Source organism: Eurosta solidaginis, chromosome 4 (assembly GCF_040869045.1).
Source record: "Eurosta solidaginis isolate ZX-2024a chromosome 4, ASM4086904v1, whole genome shotgun sequence".
Taxonomy (NCBI): domain Eukaryota; kingdom Metazoa; phylum Arthropoda; class Insecta; order Diptera; family Tephritidae; genus Eurosta; species Eurosta solidaginis.
The window spans coordinates 132115803-132141054 of NC_090322.1; the positions used below are offsets into that span (position 1 = coordinate 132115803).

General features: G+C 35.5%; 2 protein-coding genes across 4 annotated transcripts; both read right to left on the reverse strand.

Annotated features, from left to right (window-relative positions):
• Positions 1–7646: 7646 nt before the first annotated feature.
• LOC137250353 (mitochondrial amidoxime reducing component 2-like) lies at positions 7647–11577 on the reverse strand. 2 transcript variants are annotated; one of them, XM_067782986.1, is made up of 4 exons: positions 11461–11577; positions 8185–8758; positions 7823–8121; positions 7647–7767 (listed from the first exon to the last, which is right to left on the reverse strand). In XM_067782986.1, the coding sequence occupies exons 1-4, from the start codon at positions 11469–11471 to the stop codon at positions 7656–7658; spliced, it is 996 nt and encodes a 331-aa protein (XP_067639087.1). In that variant the 5' UTR covers positions 11472–11577; the 3' UTR covers positions 7647–7655. The 2 variants fall into 2 exon arrangements, with proteins under 2 accessions (XP_067639087.1, XP_067639086.1); XM_067782985.1 differs by lacking the exon at positions 11461–11577 and having other exon boundaries at positions 8185–10112.
• On the reverse strand, positions 11470–15697 carry LOC137250354 (mitochondrial amidoxime-reducing component 1-like). 2 transcript variants are annotated; one of them, XM_067782988.1, is made up of 5 exons: positions 15568–15697; positions 14578–15185; positions 12334–12620; positions 11600–11723; positions 11489–11560 (listed from the first exon to the last, which is right to left on the reverse strand). In XM_067782988.1, the coding sequence occupies exons 1-4, from the start codon at positions 15572–15574 to the stop codon at positions 11615–11617; spliced, it is 1011 nt and encodes a 336-aa protein (XP_067639089.1). In that variant the 5' UTR covers positions 15575–15697; the 3' UTR covers positions 11489–11560; positions 11600–11614. The 2 variants fall into 2 exon arrangements, with proteins under 2 accessions (XP_067639088.1, XP_067639089.1); XM_067782987.1 differs by having other exon boundaries at positions 11470–11723.
• Between the last annotated feature and the right edge of the window lie 9555 nt (positions 15698–25252).

Consider the following 25252-nt stretch of genomic DNA (forward strand, 5'->3'; position numbering starts at 1 on the left):
CCCTAGTCCACCTTTATGGCGATATCTCGAAAAGGCGAACGCCTATAGAACGAAGGCCCACTCCCTTTTAAAAATACTCATTAGCACCTTTTATTTGATACCCATATCGTACAAAAAAAGTCTAGCGTCACCCCTGGTCCCACTTTATTGCGATACCTCGAAAAGGCGTCCACCTATAGAACTAAGGCCCACTCCCTTTTAAAATACTCATTAACTCCTTTCTTTTGATACCCATATTGTACAAACAAATTCTAGGGTCACCCCTGGTCCACCTTTATGGCGATATCTCGAAACGGCGTCCATCTATGGAACTAATGGTTACTCCCTTTTAGAATACTCATTAATACCTTTAATTTGATACCCATATCGTACAAACGCATTCTAGAGTCACCCCTGGTCCACCTTTTTGGCGATATCTCGAAAAGGCGACCACCTATACAACAACCAACACTCCCTTTTAAAACCCTCATTAATACCTTTAATTTGATACCCATATCATACAAACACATTCTAGAGTCACCCTTGGTCCACCTTTATGGCGATATTTCGAAACGGCATCCACCTATAGTACTAAGGCCCACTCCCTTTTAAAATACTCATTAATACCTTTAATTTGATACCCATATCGTACAAACTCATTCTAGAGTCACCCCTAGTCCACCTTTATGGCGATATCTCGAAAAGGCGAACGCCTATAGAACTAAGGCCCACTCCCTTTTAAAATACTCATTAACTCCTTTCGTTTGATACCCATATCGTACAAACGCATTCTAGAGTCAACCCTGATCCACCTTTATGGCTATATCCCTAAATGGCGTCCACCTATAGAACTATGGCCCACTCCCTCATAAAATACTTATTAGTGCCTTTCATTTGATACACATGTCATATAAACACATTCCAGGGTATCCCTCGGTTCATTTTCCTACATGGTTATTTTCCCTTATGTTGTCACCATAGCTCCCAACTGAGTATGTAATGTTCGGTTACACCCGAACTTAACCTTCCTTACTTGTTTTGTTATTATTTTTAAATGTATTCATGTATTTTTGGTTTTCAATTTTGAATTTGGTGACTTCAAAAATTTTCATTCCTGTGAAAATTCAATTTTTGTACTAACGATTCAATTAAAAATATATTAATTATTACAAAAAAATAGTTCCTTTTTTATTTCAGTATTGGAACTACACTCTCCTATTTTAATAAAATGAGTGTGGCACCGCGCCTTTTTTGTCTAAGTAATTTTCAATGTTTCGGGAGCCATCACTCGAAGAAAAATTTAAATATCGTAACGAAATTGGGTACAGATATTTTCCTTATAGAATGAAATATTTCTAGTAAAAATGGATAAGATTGGTTAAGGACCACGCCCTAGGCGTCCTGCTATAAGGACGGCGTCCTGAGAGCACGTATTCCATGATAAGCTATTCTCTGCAAATTCATCTACCTTGCAGCTGCCATTTGGAGTCGGCATAAAACATACCGCCTATTTGTGGGAAAGATTAAAAAGGAACACAAAAGGACCATCATCGAAAACACTCCCAAAACATTCGGGAAGTGCCTTTATCGCTTCAACAACGACCTTAATCTCCTCCCAGGTACATATGTATATCACGCAAGGAGTTTTTTTAAATACCAATTGTTGAATTTCTCACAGAAGTATACCAATCTTAAACCAAAAATGTACTAGTTCACGTATACTTAGTGATAATAGTTAAATAAAAATAAAAAGTTCTAGTAAGAATTTTTTAAATCTGGACTCATCAGTATTAGCCAAATCTGTGAATTTTACTTGATATAAATAAGTTTGATCTTTTACGGACTAGTTTTTCTGATTAGTTTATTCTTTCATTGAAGAGAGTTGATATTATATTTGTCTTATTTTATTCATGATGTTCTTCAAACAAGCTATATGTATTAGGGTGGAGTGATACCCTATGGATTTTTTTTTGTTTGTAATGGCCTAGCAATGAAAAGTTGTCTTTATAAGAGTTAGCCAAAACCACCAAATATTATTTTCGTCGGATGGCGTTTTGAGGTGCCCCCGGCCCCAAGAAATTGAGCAAAATAATCGCGATTTTACAAAGCTCATTGTTTAAATATTTATTTTGTTTCTTTTTTAATATACATAACTTTAGTAAAATTACATATTATTACTAAAAACCACAAATTTTAAATGGTGTTTTACAGTTTTTTGTTGATAGTAGTATGTTTGTAATCAAGTGTATAAGTAAAAGTTTTACTGGGACATACTAGGCCATGAAAATAAGTGGGCCTCAATGAGCACAATAACAACAAGCGAAAGTAAATCAATAACACAAAAAACAAAAAAAAAAAAATGTGTACCTACCGTCTTTTGCAAAGTTTAGCTGCGTTGGGGCACCTCTAAACATATGATGAATGAAATAAAAATTTTCAACCTTATTTATGGTCTAGAAAGGCAACTTTCTGGAGGTCAACCAAAAGCGATTTCGAAAAAAAAAATTAATTCACTCCACCCTAATATGTATCTTGTCCCCGCTTATATTTCCGATTTCGGTTCGGATCCCAATAAAGCAAATTTTTGGCTCCGATTTCAGTCTCGTTACACTAACATCAGTTACATCCTTATAAACAAAGATGTAAGTATATCACCAAATTTGTTTGTGAGAAATAGAGATCATGGTGAATATGCACTTTTATCTTATTAGTGCTAATATATAGAACATTGTTGATACTTTGCTTTACATATTGCATTGAGCTGTAATTGCCATTCATATGTACTTGGCTCATGCCTTGCTCTGGCAGATGAGATCAATGTATGATTTAAGAGCTTCGCCATATCCAATAGTTGTAGACTCAAACATAAATATTCATCAAAGGGGTTGAAACTTGCAGTCTTAAAAGGGTTGGAACATGGAGATGCTGCTGTTCGATGCTATAGGTATCAAAGAAAAACCCCTGAGCAACGGCATTCGTACAGAGTTGGTAAGTTAATTTGCAAATACACGCCCGGTGAACACCGTTTTCAGAGCCAAAGTTTCAACAAATGTGAGTAAGACATCAAGTCCCAGGAATCCCATATTAAAGAGTGAAGTTTTTTCTATTCAAAACTGTTAAAATGTCTAAAATCGGTTGAGAACTACATCAGTTTCAGTCAAATTTGTCTGCGCAGGGTGGTTCTATATTTGGGCAAAGTAAAGATTTCTTAGTCGTTTTGATACAACTTTTTTTTCAAATTTGGTTATCTTTAAAATTTTAATAACACAGTTAGTTTTTCGCATATATACAAGATTTATACTCATTGAACTCATAATTAACTTTCACTTTTGATGCAATGCAGGGTTGGCATAGTCTTCCTATAAATTAGTGCATACAGAGCTCCAAACTTGACGAAACCCGAAAGAAAGTAAAAAAAAAATTGGTGATTGGGAAAATTTTCATAGTTGTGTTACATTTTCCTAATCGATATCAGAAAGGTCTAAATCTCTTCTAACACGAACCGAAGAAGACCGGAAATCAGGTTAATGCCAACAAAATAATATGCTCGCAAGAATCCATGGGTACGAAACCCCAGTTTTTTGCTCTTAAATTCGGGTCTTGGGCGTGTCCGGGGAAAATCTTGCATGCATTCATTCTGAGTTCTGCGAAATCTAGTAGAAAAATGGTATGATTTTTCAGGTTTTATGGTGTCCCACAGTGTTATTGTTTCTTCTAAAAATTATACTGATTATAGTGCAACGCCGAAACCGGCTTGTGTTAAAATCAAATTTGACAAGAGATGACGGAAAATCGTTCCAATATAGTCAGTTACCCATGCTGTCGGAAAATCAAGAAAACTAATCGATCATCTGGTCCAAATTTCGCTCCCACGAAAAAAAAAATTGAAGAGATTTACAAGGTATAGTCGAAATAGCTGTCCCCTTGACCGTCCTGATATCACGTTGTATGAATTTTTCCAAAAATATTTAATAAAATGAATTTGTTAATTTTATGTTGTTTTTTATCTAATTTGTGTTTTTTAATTTAATGAATTTAATATAATTTTATTTTAAGGTTTATATGTAGCTTGGTGTGCCTAAATTCATATCTATTTCAATTTTCGATCACTTGAATATTGAACAACACAATATTTGTCGAATGTTCGGGAATTGTAGCTGTACACTCTGATACTTGAACCTCAGGTGCAAACTCGACTGGCATGCCAATGAAATGATGTGATCACGTCGAACCTTTTAGGATGGTTTATTGAATGTACAAAGACATTTTATTTTATTTATTTATTTATTTAATTATTTAAAGTGAACTAACAGGAGTGGTCGACTAACAAAATACAAAGGAAAGTAACATAAAAAAAAAGATAGCGTAAAAATATATACAAGTATAGAATTAAAAATGGAATTAATTAAAATTTACAATTTTGTTTAACATTGAACAAGAACTAAAATTAAACTATCATTACAAATTAAACAAGTAAACTTTAAGATATCAGTTGAGACTGACAAGTATAGCATTGCGTAAGGCAACCAACGAACATTCGATACTAATGCAATTATACAAGTCGTTATAGTACGAGCACCAAACACGTATAGGATCATTTTTGCCAAAATTTATACGACACAGGGGTAAATGGAAGGGCACGTAGTGTCTGGACACCCTAGCAGGAACTGCAAAGTTCAATCGGGGTAGCAGCTCAGAGGAGTCAACCTCACCTAGAATTAGCTTATGCAGGAACATTACCCCGAGTAATATTCTAGGATTTTCCAGAGTTGGCAAATTAATGAGAAGAAGTCTACTTCTATAAGACGGAAGATGAAGATTTGAGTCCCAGTTAAAGGCCCGTAGAGCAAAAATTAAAAATTGTTTCTGCACAGACTCAATACGCTTTATATGAGTAATATATAATGGACACCAAACACACGAGCAATACTCAAGTATTGGGCGGACCAGCGAAGTGTAGAGGACTTTGGTCAGATTCGGATCCTTGAACTCCTTAGCCCAGCGTTTAACGAAACCAAGGGTACCCACTGCTTTATTAGTAACAGCTGAAATATGTGAATTGAAGCACAGTTTCGAGTCAAACAGAACCCCTAAATCGTTAATCGAAGATATACGCTCCATAAGAGTGCCATAAAGTGCATAAGACGACAGGATAGGCTTCACACGATGAAATGTCATGAACTTACATTTGGAACAGTTTAGAACTAATGCATTTATTGTACACCATGAAATGAGTTCAAATCAACCTGAAGTAGATTTGAGCAAGTTAAATCCGAAGGTAAGCATGTATAGCAAATTTTTACATCATCGGCATACAAAGAGCTCGTGAATGACTCAAAATCTGCGGCAGATCATTAATAAAAATAGTAAAAAGCAATGGGCCTAATTGACTGCCCTGAGGTACACCAGAGGTAACATGAATTGATTTTGAAATAATATTTTTATAAAACATCTTTTGGGTTCTATTAGAAAGATAGCTTGAGAGCCATGAAGTCAGATTCTTCGGAAAACCCAGTAAATCAAGCTTCAGAATCAGAAGTTCGTGATTCACTGAATCAAAAGCTTTACTAAAATCCGTATAAATCACATCTGTTTGCTTGTTAGCCAAAAAACCATCCCTAACTAAAGAGGTAAACTCAAGTAGGTTTTTGGTGGTTGATCTACAACTCACAAACCCATGCTGAAAGGGTGATAATATGGAAGTACACGAATTTTGAAGCTGACAGGTAATTATTTGTTCAAAGGTTTTAAGAATAGCTGAAAGCTTAGCAATTCCCCTATAATTCTCAATATTAGATCTACTACCTTTCTTGTGCAGAGGTATGATAAATGACTGTTTCCAAATTGATGGAAATGACGCCGATTGCAAAGATAAATTGAACAATTTTACGATCGGTTCTGTTAAGTTCACAGCACAGAACTTAAGCGCACAGCCAGGAATGTATGTATGTATGTATTTATTTGAAAATTTGTTCCTAGCACAACAATTTTGACAAATTATTTAACAGTGCTAGTCATGAATAGCATGAGCTATAAAAATTGAACATTTATAATAATAAATTAGATTAATCAAATTAAATTAAATATAGCGGACAATAGTGAAATATTTATGTATGTAAATGTAAATCTTAAAACTAAAGAAAAGTAGTTAATAAATATTAAAAGACAGCAGTAGTGATGATAACCTTTGGCTGGTTATAGATTGAATAGTATTTAACAAACAAAGAAAGAAGACACAGAGAAAGGAAAAGGACTTAGAAATGAACATTTTAACAACAACAATTTGAGATCCAGTTTAAGAGTCGTTAAAAAATGATGTTAGCTCTTTTCTGAAGTGCAGAGCATTACTTAAGAGTCGAAGACTAGTAGGTAGCGAGTTCCAAAGACGTATTGCAGTAACAAAGAATTGGCGCTCAGAGGTTAGCGAGCGGTATCTGATGTGCTTAAGAAGAAGCACCGATCTTGATGAATACCATCGGGCCCTGGAGAAAAAATCGGTTTCAGAGCTAAAAAACTCTGAAGTACAGTGGCACTATCAATGACTGGATTGAGAATACAGTTAGAACTAACTATTTCGAACGGATAACTACCGGTTTGGGTACAGGTTGACGAATAGGTCGATTTGAAAAAGTCTGCGAATAAGTCGGCAATATCATGGTCAAGGCTAGCATTCTTGCCACCCAAAGACAAAGATGATGGAAATCCCGAAGATTTGCGCTTTGAATTAACAAACCCGTAAAAATTTTTAGGATTGTTAAAAAACTCAATTTTACATCTTGTTAAATACGACTTGTAGCAGTTTTGATTCAGGCGTTGGAAATTAGAACGGGCAACTAAATATTTAGAAAAATCTTCAGAAGAACCAGATCTTTTAAAACGCTTATAGAGCCTCGATTTAATATTGTTCAGGTTAGCGAGTTGCCTCGAGAACCAAGGTGGTTTACTACTTTTAGCCTTAACAAAATGAACCGGAACGCAACGATTAATAAAGTCACTTAGGTAACTATAAAAAATAGACGTGGCACCCTCAACATCAGTACAAGCATAAAGGTCAGACCAATCGTGGGAAGCTAACAGTTGATTAAGCAAAACAAAGTTAGCCTTTTTAAAACATCTCGAACGAGAACGACATGAAACTTCCATGAAATTAATCGTAGGCAGTAAATAGTCCAGTTTAACCTCAAGTGTGGGGTGCAAAGGATCTTCAGGCACGGATAAGGCAGGGATTCGACTGAGACCAGTACCTATTGAACTATCACCAAAAACTAAATCTAAGAACTTATTTTTAGAATTCACTACATTATTAATCTGAACTAGCGGCAATTCCATAAGCGAACCAATAAAATCATGCTGAGTAACAGGAGTCAAAAAGTTTGAATCATCGTTGCCAATCCAACTAACGTATGGTAAATTAAAGTCCCAAAGAACCACTAGGCGATCGTTATCACGCAAACGAGAATGTAGGCTGTGCATAACTGCTTTATGACAATCATAAACGTACATATCTGACCGAGACGGTATGTAGGAACAAGAAATATATAAGAAAAAATTCGGGAACAAGAGCTTTACAGCTATGAATTCAATATCAAGCACGTCCTCAAAACTTAACAATTCAATAGAAATACTGGACAATACAGCTATCATACATAGCTACCTAAAATTTTGTGATAAATAATTTATTGCAGATATTGAACATAAATTTCAGCGCCAGTCTTAATCGTCCCCTCTTTATAAATATCATAAAAAGCCCCCATAGTAGGCTCCTTGGGATTAGTTCGTATGCGAAATCTACAGAAAACCATATACATATTGCGCTGAAAGTCGTGCACTTATTATTGCTCACGTTTTTAACGTTTTAGAAGGCTCGAAATCGACATTTCTTGTGCAATCATCGACATTTACATTGACCAGGATACAGCGTAAGCAATCTGAGTTATAACGCATAATAATCGAATGCTCAGTCTCTTCACCGATTTTCAACCAGAACCAATTATCCTCGTCATAGGGTTGCACGCCAGCCTTACTATCGATAACTAGATTTCCACGAAATTGTTGACAGTCCACAGGTCTACTATGCTCTTTCAGACGCTCATTCAAATCAATTGCAGAACGTTCATGCATTACCATAATTGGGGAGATATCCTTAAATTGATAAAATAGTATGGTTAACCATAAATACTTGAACCATTCACTTTGGAAACTCACTATAGCTTCATGCGGTAACGGCTTCAGGTTGACGTACAATCGTAAGCCCTGATCTTGTTGCAAAACGACACGGGAAAGCCAATCATGGTGTTTTACGTGACATTCTACCAAACGTGTGACAACTTTATTCCTTAGCTTTTCTACAATTTGACTTGGGTCTCTTAGCAATTCATTGAGATCAATTCTTATCGGTGATGGCATATTTGACGATTCCAAGCGTAGCACCCTCTGACCCAAAATCACGACTCGTATGTTCAGCGTACGCGGATATGATCCAGAATATACAAGCTTATCCGACTTATCGTAGGCAACCAAGCAACGTTCCCATAAACCGTTCGTATGGAAACCATACTCAGAGCAGTCCACTTGTTGTAAACGGATGGGTGCAGCGCCTTTCAAGGGATAGAAATTTATCGTTTTCACTGTACCCAGATGCTGCCATTCATTTGCTTTGTGTGATCGTCTACATTTTCGATGTCGTTTGCGGTAAGCCACCCATGCTGTGATACTACAAGCCAGAAAACCAGCACTAACTCCGAGCCAACCAATAACCGTTGGGGATCGCATTTTAATACTGATACACAAAGTAAAATCAGAAAGCATTTATATTAGCAAAGTTGTTTATAAGACAGAATTTTAATCTGTGCCGATCTTCACATGTAGATTACTTTTATACCCAGCTACGCTTGTAAACAGGATATCGAGAAAAATAAAGACTTCCAAATTAACTACACGGGTCTATTTTGAACCAAAATAGATTCTTATTTCAAATACGCAAAATCATATTGTAACTCCGCCACTTCTTCGCTATAGAAAGTTTCGAAAAACTTGAAAAAATAAATAACTTTGCTGATGAATTTATTCCATATATGTAATACTCCTATATTACTACTACCATGGTGGTCTTTCCGCCATGACTACTACAGGCTAGATACACTCACAAACATCAGTGCCGATATATAGCTTTTTAAATGTTTTGTTTTTGTATTCAATATTCGAATGTATGTACATAAATTGAAATTTTTTCTTGTCTTGTAAATAAAATTACAAGGCTGCGCAATAATACATATACATATGGTTCTATTCTGAACTAATTTTTCTTCGAGTTATGGCTCCCGAAACATCGAAAATTGCTTAGTCATAAAAGGGGGTTTTCCTATTCATTGTTATAAATCCACTTGGGAAATGAAATACCATTGATATAAAGCTCTTTTTGGCAAAAATATAGCTTTGTTTATTCGTCCAAGACATTTAAAAACCTTTCATATAAATTTTTCTCCAAAGCATTCCTTATAGTAAAGGCAACCTCTCTGTCGAATTTTGTTACGATAGGTTTAACGGTTTTTGATTTATGATTAAAAATATTTGTAAAATTGATTTTATCACAAGTGAGCGGTGCCACGCCCATTTTAAACAAAATTTTTCTGAAGAGTCTCAATATCAGTCCACATGCCAGATTTCAAAATTCTAGGTGTATTATATACTAAATTATCAGGTTTTTCGTGTTTTCCGAAATTTTGTATATATAAAAAGTGGGCGTGGTTATCATCCGATTTCGCTCATTTTCAACACCAATCTATTTTGGATCCAGATAAGCTAGTGTACCAAATTTGGTGAAGATATCTCAATATTTACTCAAGTTATCATGCTAACGGGCGGACGGACGGACGGACATGGCTCAATGAAATTTTTTTCGACACTGATGATTTTGATATATGGAAGTCTTATCTATCTCGATTCCTTTATACCTGTACAACCAACCGTTATCCATTCAAAGTTAATATACTCTGTGTGCAAAGCACGCTGAGCACAAAAACCTAAGGGCGGTTTGTAAATTGCCAACTCTCGAATATATGTTTACATCTCTGCGCCACAATTTTACCCAGTTTTACAGTGCGACTTTAAACTACAGTTAAAGCAGGGTTAAACTCTAGTCAACTTTAACTCTAGTTTAGTCTCGCACTGAGCGTTAGTGATTTTCCGATATCACCTAGTACTCGATACCTACATTCCTTATTGGTACTTGAGCAAAATACTCGAGTATGTACTTGTACTTACTCGTAACCGAACGACACTAGCCGAGGCACTTTTAAAAATCGAACATCAAATGTGTGGCATTTTAAACATCGACTAAAAAACTCGAAACAACTTGGAATTTTAATAAAACGGAACGATTTCGAGAACACCCAAAAGAAGATGGCGCCATTTGCTATTTCGGATACAATTTCAAATCTCATTATAGAATACGTCTGTATGTCTTCAACACTTCGCTTTATGGCTTGTAAAAAAAAGCGCACGTACGTACAGACGGACATGGTTCAAATTAAACCAAGGGTCTGCATTCCATAGCACAATTGTGTTCTCATTTCGTATGGGAAAGGGCAATCACTTTTAATTTTTGAAGGCCCATGAACTGAAGTTTTTTCGACATTGATAGTATTGATATATGTAACTGACAGTTACAAAAGACCAGTCCTTAAGTGAACTTCCTGGGAGGTGAGAAAGAACGTGTTTCAGTCCAACCCTACTCCAAGACTTAAAAATAGTTAACATAGTTTTAACATATTTGCGCAAAAAGTGGCTTCTCCGAAGGCATAGCCCTCTTCTTTGGGAGGTTGGGAAAAACACGTTTCCAATCCCCCACTCCAGTTCCTTTAAAGGCAAAATTACTTATAGTTTATAACTGTTCCATTATTGTTGTCGAAGACGACTCGACAATCTCTTGAATATCAGGAAAATAGATTACTCATTTACTCATATATATTTGCGGATTCTCGTGCTGGAGGTGTAGCAAAAAAACAAAGCAACTATTCACAGACTCTTCGTTCATTTTCTCGCGAGATCAAATTTGTGTTCGTTATCCCACCAATGTTAACACACGTTGGAGTCGGCATAAAATAAGTAGGTCCCGTTCTGCCAATTTGTAAGAAAAATTAAAGGAGCACGACGCAAATTGGAAGGTTATCTATCGCGCCTTAAATTTTTTTAGAATGAGTAGTGTGAGTGTAAACATTCTCACAGGTAAAATACGTTTATGGCATTTGTGTGGTGTAATTTTTAAATTAATATTTTTGCGCTGTATTAACCTTTTTGAATTTTTTTAAATGACTTGCACTGATCCTTAAGAACCCCTGTTTACATTTTTTTATAGCTTGGAATTATAGTTTGGCCGTTAAGGGCCCGCAAAATTTTCAAAAGGCCTATGTATATATAGATAACAAGCCAACGTAATATCTATGAAAAGATTGTTTAGCATAAAAGTTTGGAACAAATTACCTTTGTCTCATAAATTAAATTAGTTTCATTATTATCTAATTCCGAATCGAATTTACTGTCAAGTGCATAGCTAAAGGATTGCATACAATAAATTTTTACAAAAATATTCTCCGATAAAATTTTTTTCTATGCTCAGTTTAAAAACTGCAAAATCTCATTTATCCTCTACATAAATCACAGCATCCTTCTTAATCTTGCCGGCTATACGCAAACCCAAATGAATGCCAAATGATGGGCTAGCATAGTCTTTGAACATACGATATCTGAAAATAAAATTTAAAAGTATTAATTGAGGGGCTGTGTGGAATAATGGTATAAGTCGAGTTACACCGTTTTTCCATAAATCAACTAAATAAAAAGAGCACGATTACATACACATACCATATTAATCTTAGAAAATAATAGTGATATTTAACAAAGATATTAGCTTCATTTATGGAAAAACGGTATAACTCTCTAATAAAATTTTGCAGTAGTGCGAAAAGATTGCTAAACATAACAAAAGGAAATAACAAATAGTTATAAGCACATCTAAATAATAGAATATAATATATTTAACAATGGTTATTAATGTATCTACTATTTTGTTTAATAAAATATCTCAATCAAAATATTTGATATTCGATCTATGGAATAACGGTATAACTCAAAAAAAAAAAAAAAAAATCATCCATTTTCTAATAAAATTATATATATATATAATTTGTTACTTTTTCTTATCTAAAATCCTACCAAGGAGGATTATTATAAATTTATTTTTACCTGCATTGCTAAGTTTTTTCACTTTTCTAAAAAGGTTGATTCTTAAGTTACACCGTTATTCCACACATCCCCTCAATTAGAGATTTTATAAAAATTTAATTTAGTACTAACTTATTTAACGTGCTCAACGGCTGACTATCGGGATCACGCGTTGCGGTTAACACATTTATATTTGTAAAGATACATCGTGTACAAGGAGCCACCACTCGAAATATGGCTTGATCTCCAATTTTCACCCATTGCCAATGATCTTCAGCATATGGTTCATCCGAGTCCATTTTCAAATGGAAGCTGCCACGAAATTGTAATGGATCTACTGGACGTGGAGTGCGAGTATTCAAATGGGCAATGGATGCTAAATTAATTATCATATAACTGGTGGCATCTGTGAATGTACCCTAAAGTACGAAACAAAGATTAGCGATCAGATAAACACTTAGAATTAGAGTATGAAAATAAACACAAAAACAACAAGTAAGGAAGGCTAAGTTCGGGTGTAACCGAACATTATATACTCAGCGTGAGCTTCAATTGCATATTTAATTTCGGATAAATTACTCTTCTACATAACACAGTGGCACCGCCCGTTTAAAAAAAAAGTGTTTCCCCATTTCCTCTTAAAATATAACTTGATAAGTGAAATATCATTGATTCAAAACTATTTTTTGCTAAGTTATAGCTTATTTAACATGTTTTATATAAAAGCGGGCGTGGTCTTTAACCGATCCCGTCAATTTTTTCTGCTATAAGGAAAATATGTGTACACAAATTCATTACGATCCGTTAATTTTTCTTCGAGTTATGGCTCTCGAAATATAGAATATTGCTTAGTCATAAAAGGGGCGATGCCACGCCCATTTTTAAAAATTTGAAGTTTTTCCTATTTATTGTTATAAATCCACTTGGGAAATGAAATACCGTTGATGTAAAGCCCTTTTTTTGCAAAGATATGGCTTATTTTATTCGTCCACGGCCCATTTAAAAATCTTTAAAATCCTTGTAACAAAGGCAACCTCTCTGCCAAATTTTGTTACAATAGGTTTAACGATTTTTGATTTATGATTAATAATATTTGTAAAGTTGATTTTATCACAAGTGGGCGGTGCCACGCCCATTTAAACAAATTTTTGTCAAGAGTCTCAATATCAGTCCACATGTCAAATTTCAACATTCTAGGTGTATTATTTACTAAATAATCAGGTTTTTTGTGTTTTCCAAAATTTTATATATATAAAAAGTGGGTGTGGTTATCATCCGAATTCGCTCATTTTTAATACCAATCTATTCTGGGTTCAGATAAGCTCGTGTACCAAATTTGGTGAAGATATCTCAATATTTACTCAAGTTATCGTGTTAACGGACGGACGGACGGACGTATATGGCTCAATCACATTTTTTTCGATACTGATGATTTTGATATATGGAAGTCTATATCTATCTCGATTCCTTTATACATGTAAAACCAACCGTTATCCAATCAAAGTTAATATACTCTGTGTGCAAAGCACGCTGAGTATAAAAATCCTTTGGGTTTTTATTCGCTGCACTACCGTCATATATGAGTAAAACTCATACAGCGCAACCTCCGTCGGCAGTGCGCACAGGGCCATAAATGATCCGAAGAAATTTGCTCTCGAGCGCTTCATGTCATCTTCTTTTTACACCGTTCATGATTCCGAACCATACATAAGAACAGGTATGATATCGACTTGGTGGTGATTCGTCCAGAGAGAACTTTACTTTTCAATTGTCTACTCAATCCAAATTAGCACTTGTTAGTATAGGCTTGATATCTAAGCTTACGTTTTTTTATGCTGATCATGCTGGTTTCCAGATTTTTGAAGTCCTTCACAGTCTCGAATTCATTTCAGTCAACAGTAACGTAGCTGCCAAGGCGCGAATGCACCGATTCGTTCATGAATGACAGCAAGAACTTTATCTTGTCCTCATTTACCGCAAGACCCTCTGCTTATTATCGAATCCAGAAAAGGCAGAATTCACAAAGCGTTTGTTAAGGTCATTAAAGTCAATATCATCAGCATACCCCAGAATTCTTATATCAACGCATTGATTTTAGAAATTGAGATTTGGGTATGCCAGTTTATCGGTTCGTTATCGTTGAAAAACCGATTAGTAACCGATGATCGTGATTTTCGACAACAAATCGATATATTGCCGATAACGGTTGTTTTTGATAACAAACCGTTAAATTTCCGATAACTCGCCGTAAAGTTGTCGATAATGAATCGATACTAAATCGATAACTTTTCGACAACGAACCGAGAACAAGCCGATAACACTTCACATATTCCCGTTATTTAACTAAGGATTTAATATACATATCTTAAAGCTTACACGATCAGCACCCAAAATGTACGGCTCTCGCAACATACGTGACCGAATTGCTTTCACGGGGTTCTCCGATGGATAGTAGACGAGTCGCATGCCGCTTTCCTTTTGTAGCAAATATTTGGACATCCATTTATCATATTTACCACCAACAAAACCGGCATTGACGGAAGTGTCCCACACTTTCATTTTGACTTGTTCGCCTTCCGCCTTCTTCAAAGTGCTCAAATCCAATTCAATCGTATCCATGCCAGGTGCTGTGAATGCTAGTCGTTGTGGACCTACTAGCTTCGTATCAATTAATACCATACGCGGATAAGCACGTGCGGTAATCATTTCATTTGAATCATTGATCACCATAAGAGCGCGATCACGGCAACCATTTATTTGTAGGCCAAGCACGTCACAAGTGATCTCGGTATTTGGATTTAATTTTAATGGTGCACAGGATTTAATTGGATATAAATTAATTTGTTCCAATGTACCAATACGTCGCCATTTTTCCGGAATTGTGTTGCGTTGTTTCCATTGCAAATAGTACCAATAACTGAAGCCGGTAGCAAGTGTGACTCCTACCCCGATGGCAACAGTATAGACAAACTTGCTGGAATCACCTGATAGAGAAGAACCAAAGTTTTACAGAGACTTACGAATAGCATGTACATTAGGGCGCGAGTTATTTAAGTATGAGGAGACACATTTCTGTTGAAATGCAAGCAATACTCCTAGGAATCTGCATTAGTTCATAAGCACTCGCGGAGGTTATATCATTGTGGTTCAAACTTAGTTAAAATCAGTTTTCGTTTATTAATAAATCGCTGTAGCTTTCAGGTCAAAGTCTTCTGCTTTAACCTTTTCATTAAATTCACTATCGCAATTCACGTTTTTATGATTGCAAAAAATTTCTAGAGGCGTGGTCTAACTTGAAAAAGAACAAATCTTGTAAAATAAGGCGCACCCACATGCATATGTGTGAAATTCTAGATGCGCACTCACTTGACATTGTGTAAGTGTATTTTGAACATATAATTTTTTGAGCTCAATTACCCCGCTAAAATTATTTGCTTAAACACCGGTGATAACAGCAGCACTTTATAAAATACCACCGCAAATATTTCATTCCGACTGACTTATCTACCACGCAGGCATATCTTAAGAGCATGCGAATTTGCAAAGCTTTTGAGCGGAATATTAAGCAGCTGGATCGCGAGAGTAATGTAACAATGCCGAGACAGTTTCTCTGTGTCTACTGAGATTATGCAAGTTATAAATATTTACTGATGTTGACTCTAACGCCCCGATTCTAGTGTGGTAACAACATTCTTCCCCACGGTAACGAAATCATGCGGCAACTTTTACATCCTTTTGGTATTCTACCTGCGAAAATACCCGGATAATTGTTTACCCACAAAAGTAGGTGGTTACATCGATATAACCACACAACAGCTGTTGTTTAGAAAAAGGCAAAACTGAAAACTAAAGAATTGTAAGCGCAAATAAGTAAAGATAATAGTAAAAAAGTGTTGCCTCTTGCTATACATATTTGTTTACATTATGTATTTTCACAGAATAAATTACAATATACCTATGTAGAAACTTATCATGCATAATACGCATATACATACACATCGTCCCATTTATTCGTTAACCTCGTATCATTTCGGTAAAGCGAGACATTTCGGTAGTGAGACATTTTCGGTAAAGCGAATACGGTGCCACACCATGTTTACATTTGGGACCAAAATTCATCGAAAAAACGACCAAATTTTTGTTTTATTTTATTAGTATAAAATACAAAATTGTATGATGTTTCTATATAAAATTTTACTAAACATAGTGAAGACTTTCCTTTAATTAAAGCTGAGCAATGAAATATATGTGCATGCAACCAGAAATGGTACTATATTTTGACATATGTAGGATAAGTCGTATGTCTTTCACCAACCAAACGTTGTGAACCTAGTTTTGGTCACAAAGCTCTTGCTTCGAGAATTATGTCGTTGATTGCAATGAAATAAAATATATAGTGCAGTTAGGTTTTAGTAAGAAACGGTTCAAAATTTGCGTTCTGGTGTGGCCGATCTATGTATGTGGAAAACTCAGTAAATCATAAATGAAACTAGGCAATTTTGTTAGCGCTATTTTTATAGATGCTTAGTTATCCCCTTAACGTTTAAACTTCATATCAGAGCCTAGATTCAGTAAGTGTGAGTTTTGAACCCAGGCCTCAGGGGTTCTGCTAGCACGTATAGGAATAATTTTGTACAAAACATTTGTTGCGAAATCAAATCTCTCTTGCATTTGCTTAATTTTCAATTTGCGTGGCTTAACACCACAATAGTCCTGGAATTGCTTAAACTAATTGAGCTGGGTGAGAAAGATTTAAATATCAACGTGCCAAACGAGAAGTAATGCATAGAATTTCCTTGTATAAGTTTTGAAAGGCGGCCACTGTGGTGTGATGGTAGCGTGCTCCGCCTACCACACCGGATGCCCTGGGTTCAAACCCCGGGCAAAACAACATCAAAAATTTTAGAAATAAGGTTTTTCAATTAGAAGAAAATTTGTCTAAGCGGGGTCGCCCCTCGGCAGTGTTTGGCAAGCGCTCCGGGTGTATTTCTGCCATGAAAAGCTCTCAGTGAAAACTCATCTGCCTTGCAGATGCCGCTCGGAGTCGGCATAAAATCATGTAGGTCCCGTCCGGCCAATTTGTAGGGAAAATCAAGAGGAGCACGACGCAAATTGGAAGAGAAGCTCGGCCTTAGATCTCTTCGGAGGTTAGCGCGCCTTATATTTATTTTTTTTTTTTAAGTTTTGAAAGTGTTAGGCTCACGGCAGAGTGCTCGCTATTAGCTATGCTAGGCGAGAAGCAATTTTTATTTTCATATATTTTACATAGTGTTGTATAACCGATCGAAATATGTAGCCGTTATTAATATTATAAAACAAGAGTTTTTTTTGATTAGTCGGTTATTTCATCAACAATTAACGACAATGTGTTTGCCAACATTTTTCTTTTTATAGCCTGGCATAAATTATATCCTAGGTGAAATGTTATTTTTCGGGTACATTTTATTGACTGAGCAATTTTTTATATGGGGGCAAATTTTTGGGCAATATTGTGAATTTTTACCTGAGTGAAAAAGAAAGAAAAGTACCAATCGTGTACACTGCATAAAAAACACAAAAATTTAAGAAAAGGGACCAGCGGACCAAATGGGGTTGGAAGGGACCATTTTTGGTCCAAATGGACCAAAGTGGCAACCGTGAAAGCGAAGAAAACTATCTTTCCAATTTCTCCACAGACACTGGTGAGTTTTTCGGTGATGACAGCGTTACCACTTGGGTCAGAATCGCGGATAAAAGAACTGGTAACGATATTCGGTTACATAATGTTCTGGGTACTATTTTACCGGTAACGCTCAGAATCGGGGCGTAATAAGATCATTGCATATGATCCCTGCAGACAAAGCAACTAATGGCAAACTACTTCACAACTAGTTGCAGTACCGAACGCACGCGGAGCTCCGCACATATTTTGACATTCGCATTCGTGAATAACAAAGTTGATCATTTGCCGATCCGTATAATACAACAACCGAGGCTCAACGCTTCAGTCTTTCCGTCGTTGCGGTATCAAGCGCCAAACGACGCAACTAAATGATTTAAGTTGCAGACAACATAACCTCACGGTTTTTAATTCACCATGCCGATACATGCTCATCATTAAATCTTATAGGGGGGCTTTATCGATGTCGATGCCCCCTTGGTACCGACAAATAGCACCAATAAGCACCACCACCCCGGACAGGAGCTCAAAGGGTTGAAAATCGTAATTCATAGCTTCCTCAACCCAATGGTCAACCCCACCCATGCGAGGCGAATTCAGTTAAAAATTTCTCATGGAGCGGGGTGGCCTAGCAGGTTCAGTCTCGTCATATTAAATCGTTCCTGAAATGGTCCGACCAGTATCTTAATGGTGTTTGTTACCAGAACGTACTGGATCTACATCCGGCAAAGGACCATCAACATCGTTAACACTCTCCGCAGTGTCCCTATCGCTCCAACAACAACAACAACAGCCATCTCGGTCACGATTTCATAAGACCACGTGTGAGCGCGACTTATGAAACCGTAAAAGTCCACTCTAAAACGTAGTATCATTCTATGCTTTTGATGGTAATCCTAATAACGATACTGCATTATTTGTGAAGTTTGTCAACTCGACAGTGGAGAGATGTCAAACCAACTGCACAAGAAAGAGCAAATTTGAACTTCCGCTGGGGAGAGAGCTTCTTTCCTTTTTAAGTTGACGTGGAAGCAGATCAGTTGGAGTAGATAATAAAATACGCTTGAAAATAATTTTGCTGGTTAAGAGTAATTTCAAATTGAATTTGCAAAGTTATGCAAGTGATTGATGTTTAAAAAAAAAATAAGGAACTTTTTTGAAGTTTGTGCAGTTAAGAATGATTTGATGACCTAGATAAAAATTGATTGCCGAATGTAGAGCTAAAAGAATTATTTTTTTCCCTGCAATCAGCAAAAGTTATGTAACATATTGTACGTTTTGTACGAAAAGCCGGCGGGTTACGCGATATTTAAGTGTTGGATGAAAAGAAACTAGCAGACCGGAAAAGGCGAATAAACTATTACAATTGAAACATTTTGAGAAATTCAGTGACACTACGGAAGAACTGCCCGCAGTAGCTGCTGCAGTGGAGGGAAAAAGGTCGAAGCCTCTAAAAAGGACATTAAAATTTTTGTTTGCCAAAGAAGTAAAGTCTTCTGTGCTTGTTGCAGAGGCAAAGTTGGGTAATGCTACAAAAGACAGTTGAACCATATTAATAAGGTGTTTCACGCCATAGATTCCGAACCATGCTCAAAACATATACATAAACTTTAGAAATTCATTAAAATTTTTAATCATAATAAGTACACAATATTATTTTTATTATTTTCTCTAACAAAAGTTTGAACAAAATAGCACGTAGGTAATGCTTAATCCAAATTACAATATCAAACAATTTTTCTTAACCGCTGCTCATAACTTTTTTTAACAAGTTTTGTTTGAAAATAAAAAATATGTAATTTTTGCTAAGCATTAGAATGAAGATTAAGCAGAACAACTTTAAAATTTATAAACAGTTTTGTAGAGACTCATATTTACATTTTTTTAAATTGTAATGGTATTTTTATATTATGTCTTAATCTGATACAAAAAAATATGCGTTTGAGAAAAAGAATAATACAAAGCTAAATTTATTGTATGAAAAATCTAATTTATTTAATCTATATATATAAAAAGAAGTGTACATTTTGAGTATTACTCCATAACTCGAGAACGGCTCGACAGACTGCCATGAAATTTTTAGGAAAGATACAGGAAGGAGAGATGATGGTTAGTTGATTTTGAAATCCCAAATCGGTTTAGCCATATATATATAAAAATCAAATTCTGTGTGTGTGTGTGTGTTCGATATGGAAACGTATTTCCCACACATCAATCATCACCAAATTTTGGTTATGGGTTCCTTCGATCAACGGGAAGGTTTTAGGCTAAAAATAATTTCGATATATAAAAGGGGCGTGGCACTTCCCAAACAAATGGAATCTTTGTACTGCATACCTTTGAAGGTATACATGCCAGAACATTGAAATTCAATGAGGAGTTATATGAGGTCAATCCCTAACACCACCAAGAAAATGCGGAATTTGGAGAAAGGGGGCGTGGCACCTCCCATACAAATGGAATCTTTAGTAATGCATAACTTTGAAGGTATACATGCCAGAACATTTAAATTCAGTAAGGAGTTATATGAGGTCAATCCCTAACACCACCAAGAAAAGTCGGAATTGGGAAAAAGGGGGCGTGGGACCTCCCATTCAAATGGAATCTTTGGTACTGCATAACTATGAAGGTATACATGCCAGAACATTGAAATTCAGTCAATCCCTAACACCACCAAGAAAAGGCGGAATTGGGAAAAAGGGGGCGTGGAACCTCCCATTCAAATGGAATCTTTGGTACTGCATAACTTTGAAGGTATACATGCCAGAACATTAAAATTCAGTAAGGAGTTATATGAGGTCAATCCTTAACACCACCAAGAAAATACGGAATTGGGAAAAAGGGGCCGTGGCACCTCCCATACAAATGGAATATATTATACTGCATATATCTGGATGCCGTAATGTTAGGATAATTAAAACTGGTAAGGAGCTATGTGACGTTAAGTCCTAAAACCTGCAGTAAAATGTGGAATGGGGAAAAACTATGGCTGCCGTACAAACTTAAGTTATTTTAACACCTAAAGTTTGACTGCATTGTTGAGTTTAGCTGTTATGCCTTTTGGACGTTTAGTAATCTGCCGCTGTTAAAAAAATTGTTTAGCTTCAGTCTATCTACATCTTCTTTAAAAACCAAATTCTGTGTGGGTGGTCCCTAGGAAAACGTGTTTGCTATACTTCGACCATCACCAAATTTTGGCTCGAGGTTCCTTCGATCAAGAGGAAAGATTTTCATATTTCAGAATTAAGAATTTTAAATTTAAATGTTTTTGTTTTTTGGCTATGCGAAAGAACTATCTTAGCTCCCAAAAATGATCATGTTAACAAATTCAATGATCGCTTTCAAAATCAATTTCCTGGCGTATTGACGAAATATAAATCGATCGACACAGATGCAGATGAAGATAAAAATGTGAATTATCCAAATGAATTTCTATACTCCTTAGAACCAAAAGGAATGCCTGTGCATATATCAACTTTTAAAATCGGGTCACCAGTCATGCTTCTTCGGAATGTAATCAAAGCAACAATCATCAGCGGTAAAAGCAATACAATAATATAAAATAAGATACAATAAGATACAAGAATAAAATGTTTTAACAGAAAATTTCACCAAATATGCGTACAAAATTCAATTTAATTTACAGAACAATAAATTAAATTATCAACAAACAAAACAGAAAAAATAACGCAACATCCATTCGATCTCGGGCGTGCCTGGTAAGGCTAGTTGGTATATAAAAGGAGGAACAAACATTTTATTCGCAATTTCGCTATAAATGTAGCATAAAACATAAAAGCTTTTAGATATTGTTACATCTTTGGTTTTAACAAATATCCAATGCTTCCCTCTTATATATAAATTTCACTACGCCACTGGCGGCGTAAAAACAAACCGGTATTCAGAGTACAATCTAATTGGAATAACGTAAAATAGTATTTACAAATGTTCATCGTAAAAGTGGGTTAGAGTACTTATTTTAGTGAGAAAAACAAAACACAAAAATAATTTGATATTTAATTTCAACAGCATAGGAGAGATAAACAATCTCTTCGTCCAAAACCATGTAAGTTCTTTAATTGTTTTTGCATAACATTTTTTACTTTAAAATTTAAAGCTTAGACATGAAGTCGGTTATCATAAAATTGTTAAACAAAGATTTTTATATTTGAATTGGAAATATGTGTTCGTAAATTCACACTTATTTTGTGAGCTGGATTAAACCTTAGGTTCGTAAGTATGGTTGGGTTGGTGATGCATAAGTGTATCTCTTTATGGATGGGTAGGATGCTGTTTGGTAATGGCATTCCTAGGATTAATTAGAGGACCTTTATTGCGAGCAGCCTTTCCGTTTTTAAGTGTTTATGGAATTTGATTGGGGAAATATTTTTTTTGTCGTTGTTGTTGTTATAGAAGTGCATGATTTTCCTTATATGTAGAACGAGTTCATAGGCGGCGTAGTGGCGGCAAGGGCCCACCCAATCCGACGAGCTTTGGCCCGGATAAAGCGAGCATGCACAGCCGGCCACATTCTATGGGCGAGGTGTGTTACACTACATTACACACGTTGAATCTTCTTGGTCATCCAACCCCCTCCTTTCGTGTGGACATTGTGGGTCTGCTAGATAAACAGGATTCGCCACTGGTAGGTGAGGTTGACAAAGTAGCGCTACACAACCCGCATAGTTACCTTCTTCCGTAATGGCCGTGGTCAACGAGTATATATATTCGGGACACATATTTTCAGGACCTTTTCGAATGTTACCACAGACGTCTCTACTTTTGTTAGCGACATGGCAGGTCTTTATGGCCCGTGCTATTACCATTTTCTAAAAATGTACTAAATTTTTATTTCACGTCGTTAAGCTAATCCCCTCGCCAAGTTTTATCACTCTCCCAGTTTGGTAATTTTAAGGGGTGCCATAAGCCCAATGGTCAATTGACCTTATGACCACTTCATCGTCATATTCAAATGATTACATTGTCATCGATATTTTATTTGAAATTTTCTCTAAACTATAGGTTGATTAAGTTTTTCTTATCTCATACAGGTTCTTATTGAGCCAGTTTTTTTTATCCGATTTTACCCTATAATTGGACCAAAATGTAGGAAAATAAGCTTCTGGCCGAAAGTTTTATATAAAAAAATCTGATATCATTCGAATGAACAAAAACAGCAAAAAAATGGAACGCAGCCGTAATTCAACAGTTGGTAACATTTTAATACGGGGAAACGCAATAATAGTTGACCTTAAGGCCACTGGAGAAAATAGAGTTAACTTTATGTCTATTTCACAGGATGGTAATAATTATAAAAGCGCTGACAATTTAACCATTTGATCATAACTTCAATTGACTTTGTGGCCATTTGGAGTGGTCATAAGGTCGCAATTATGTCACTCCTCCCGTAGTTTGATAGCAGTCAGAAAATTCTAGTTGTTGATGTAGAACTATGGGGAAGTATGCGATCGGTTAAATACCGGTATCGCTTAAGATTATTTACATACAAATATTAAATTAACAACACTGTACAACCCAAGCGAATTTTTTGTTCTTTTTTGTGTTTTGTAAATAAACTTACAGCCTCATTCTCTTTGACGAAAGATATCTGCAATGGCGATATCTTCTGCTTATAGTACTCTGAAGCTTACGTTTTCGTTTATCGACTAGCTTTCCATTATTCCTTAACTGCACGAAATTTTTTTTCGCCCTTTGTTTCTGACACTTTGTTTTCGCTTTCAGAGCAGCTGTTCGTGATAGAGAATGCAGAGATAACGTGGGGGTCAGTTGTCATCGTTTTAATTATCGCTTTGCCTATTGTACTGCTAAACACATAAAAACTCAACACGAGTGGTTCGCTCCAGGTCTAGATAAATGGATTCTCCTTGTGGGGAAGAATTAACATATGCTTGCAATTTCTATTCAAGATTGTAGTCACGTGCAATTCGGTTGCTGATCCAGAGATCAGATGACTGATTCGGCGATCTATTTTTTCGTACTATCAGTAACGGCGTCAAAGAACTTATTATATTTTGACGAATACTAGCAACACCAACACAACGCACATAACCAAATTAATCATTATGTCTACACATATGTCCATAGAAGCAGCGGAGAGCAACGCAAAAACACATGCATATATCTGAGATAATCCCAAAAGTAGGCAATAATTTGTGCAAGTATTACTCACATATACACGCGCATATGAGAAGCTATACACGTGCATCTGTAGTTATAATTTTATAGCTAGTATCTAAGTAAATTCTGGAAAAGCCTAGAAGTGTGGAACGAGGAAATCGAAGAGTATAAAAGAGCGCAATCTGAGCAATCAGAATGAGTTTGAGTTTGATTTAAGCACGCTATCTGTCGAGAAGTACTAGTATTGTGAAGTACTTGAATAAATGCTATTTTGCATTATTGAATAGTGGAGTTATTTATTCAACAGTTTAGTGATTCGAACGATAGTAGAAGGTTGTAAATAAGAGGAATTCCCAAAAATTCGTTACAATATATTTCGTGTTGTCTATTGTAATTCAACGTATAGAGAGAGACATTTTCGCAATTGCGAGGGAAAAATTAATATTTATGAATATAGCATGTACGTTAGTCAAGTGTAGTACAGCGTATCTAGCATTTTGGAAACTCGATATTTGAATATTTTTTATGACAATTACTTAATTACAAATAATATATTTTTTTAATATTATCCAAATTTATATACTTTACTAAAAAAAGGCTCGTATTATAATGGTTTAGCCCTTAAAGTTTGTTAATTTTGAATAATAGTCTGATTCTATGCAGTGGTTTAAAAATGAATACACCTTGGGGATAAGCTTTTTAAGTAGATGAATTTTAAATTCTTTTATACAAATATCAAATTCTTATTTGCTGGGAATAAATTAAGGAGATAATTGTGAATATTGTCCCCAACAACAGACAAGGTTAAAGAACTGGATTATTTTGTATATTTAAATCGTTTTCCGTAAGAGAAGAACAATGGCTTTGAAGAAAACGGGAAGAACCAGTTATATGTACCCGAAAGACTACAAGGCCTATTAGCTTTACATCTTTATCACTCACAACCTTAGAGAGATTAATAGATGTATATAGGGTATTCCATCCCATTTCGACCAATTTTGAACCCGACCCCTTTAGAATTGGCTGAACATTTTTCTTCTTTTTCTAGCTTACGAAAGACGTTTTTCAGAATTTTTTAAAATTTTTTCATCCAACTCAAAAAAAGTTATGAATTTAAAAAAAAAAACACCGTTTTTGTTTTCAAAATGCTATAACTTTTTCAAAAATTGACCGTTTGCGATCTTTTTTTTTTAAATTTGTTTTCAAATGTACTTTTCGGAAAAAATACAAAAAAAATTTTAGTTTTTTTTTTAA

Bases quoted from the DNA above. Each gene is read 5' to 3' on its own strand.
- LOC137250353 (XM_067782985.1), bottom strand. From the start codon at position 8,787: ATGCTTTCTGATTTTACTTTGTGTATCAGTATTAAAATGCGATCCCCA. The intron at 8,122-8,184 runs GTGAGTTTCCAA...TATCAATTTAAG, and splicing joins CGTTACCGCATGAAGCTATA to GATATCTCCCCAATTATGGT. The intron at 7,768-7,822 runs GTGAGCAATAAT...GGTTTTCTGTAG, and splicing joins CCTTCTAAAACGTTAAAAAC to ATTTCGCATACGAACTAATC.
- LOC137250354 (XM_067782987.1), bottom strand. The intron at 12,621-14,577 runs GTAAGCTTTAAG...TTCGTACTTTAG, and splicing joins ACATTTTGGGTGCTGATCGT to GGTACATTCACAGATGCCAC. The intron at 11,724-12,333 runs GTTAGTACTAAA...TTTTATTTTCAG, and splicing joins CCGTTGAGCACGTTAAATAA to ATATCGTATGTTCAAAGACT.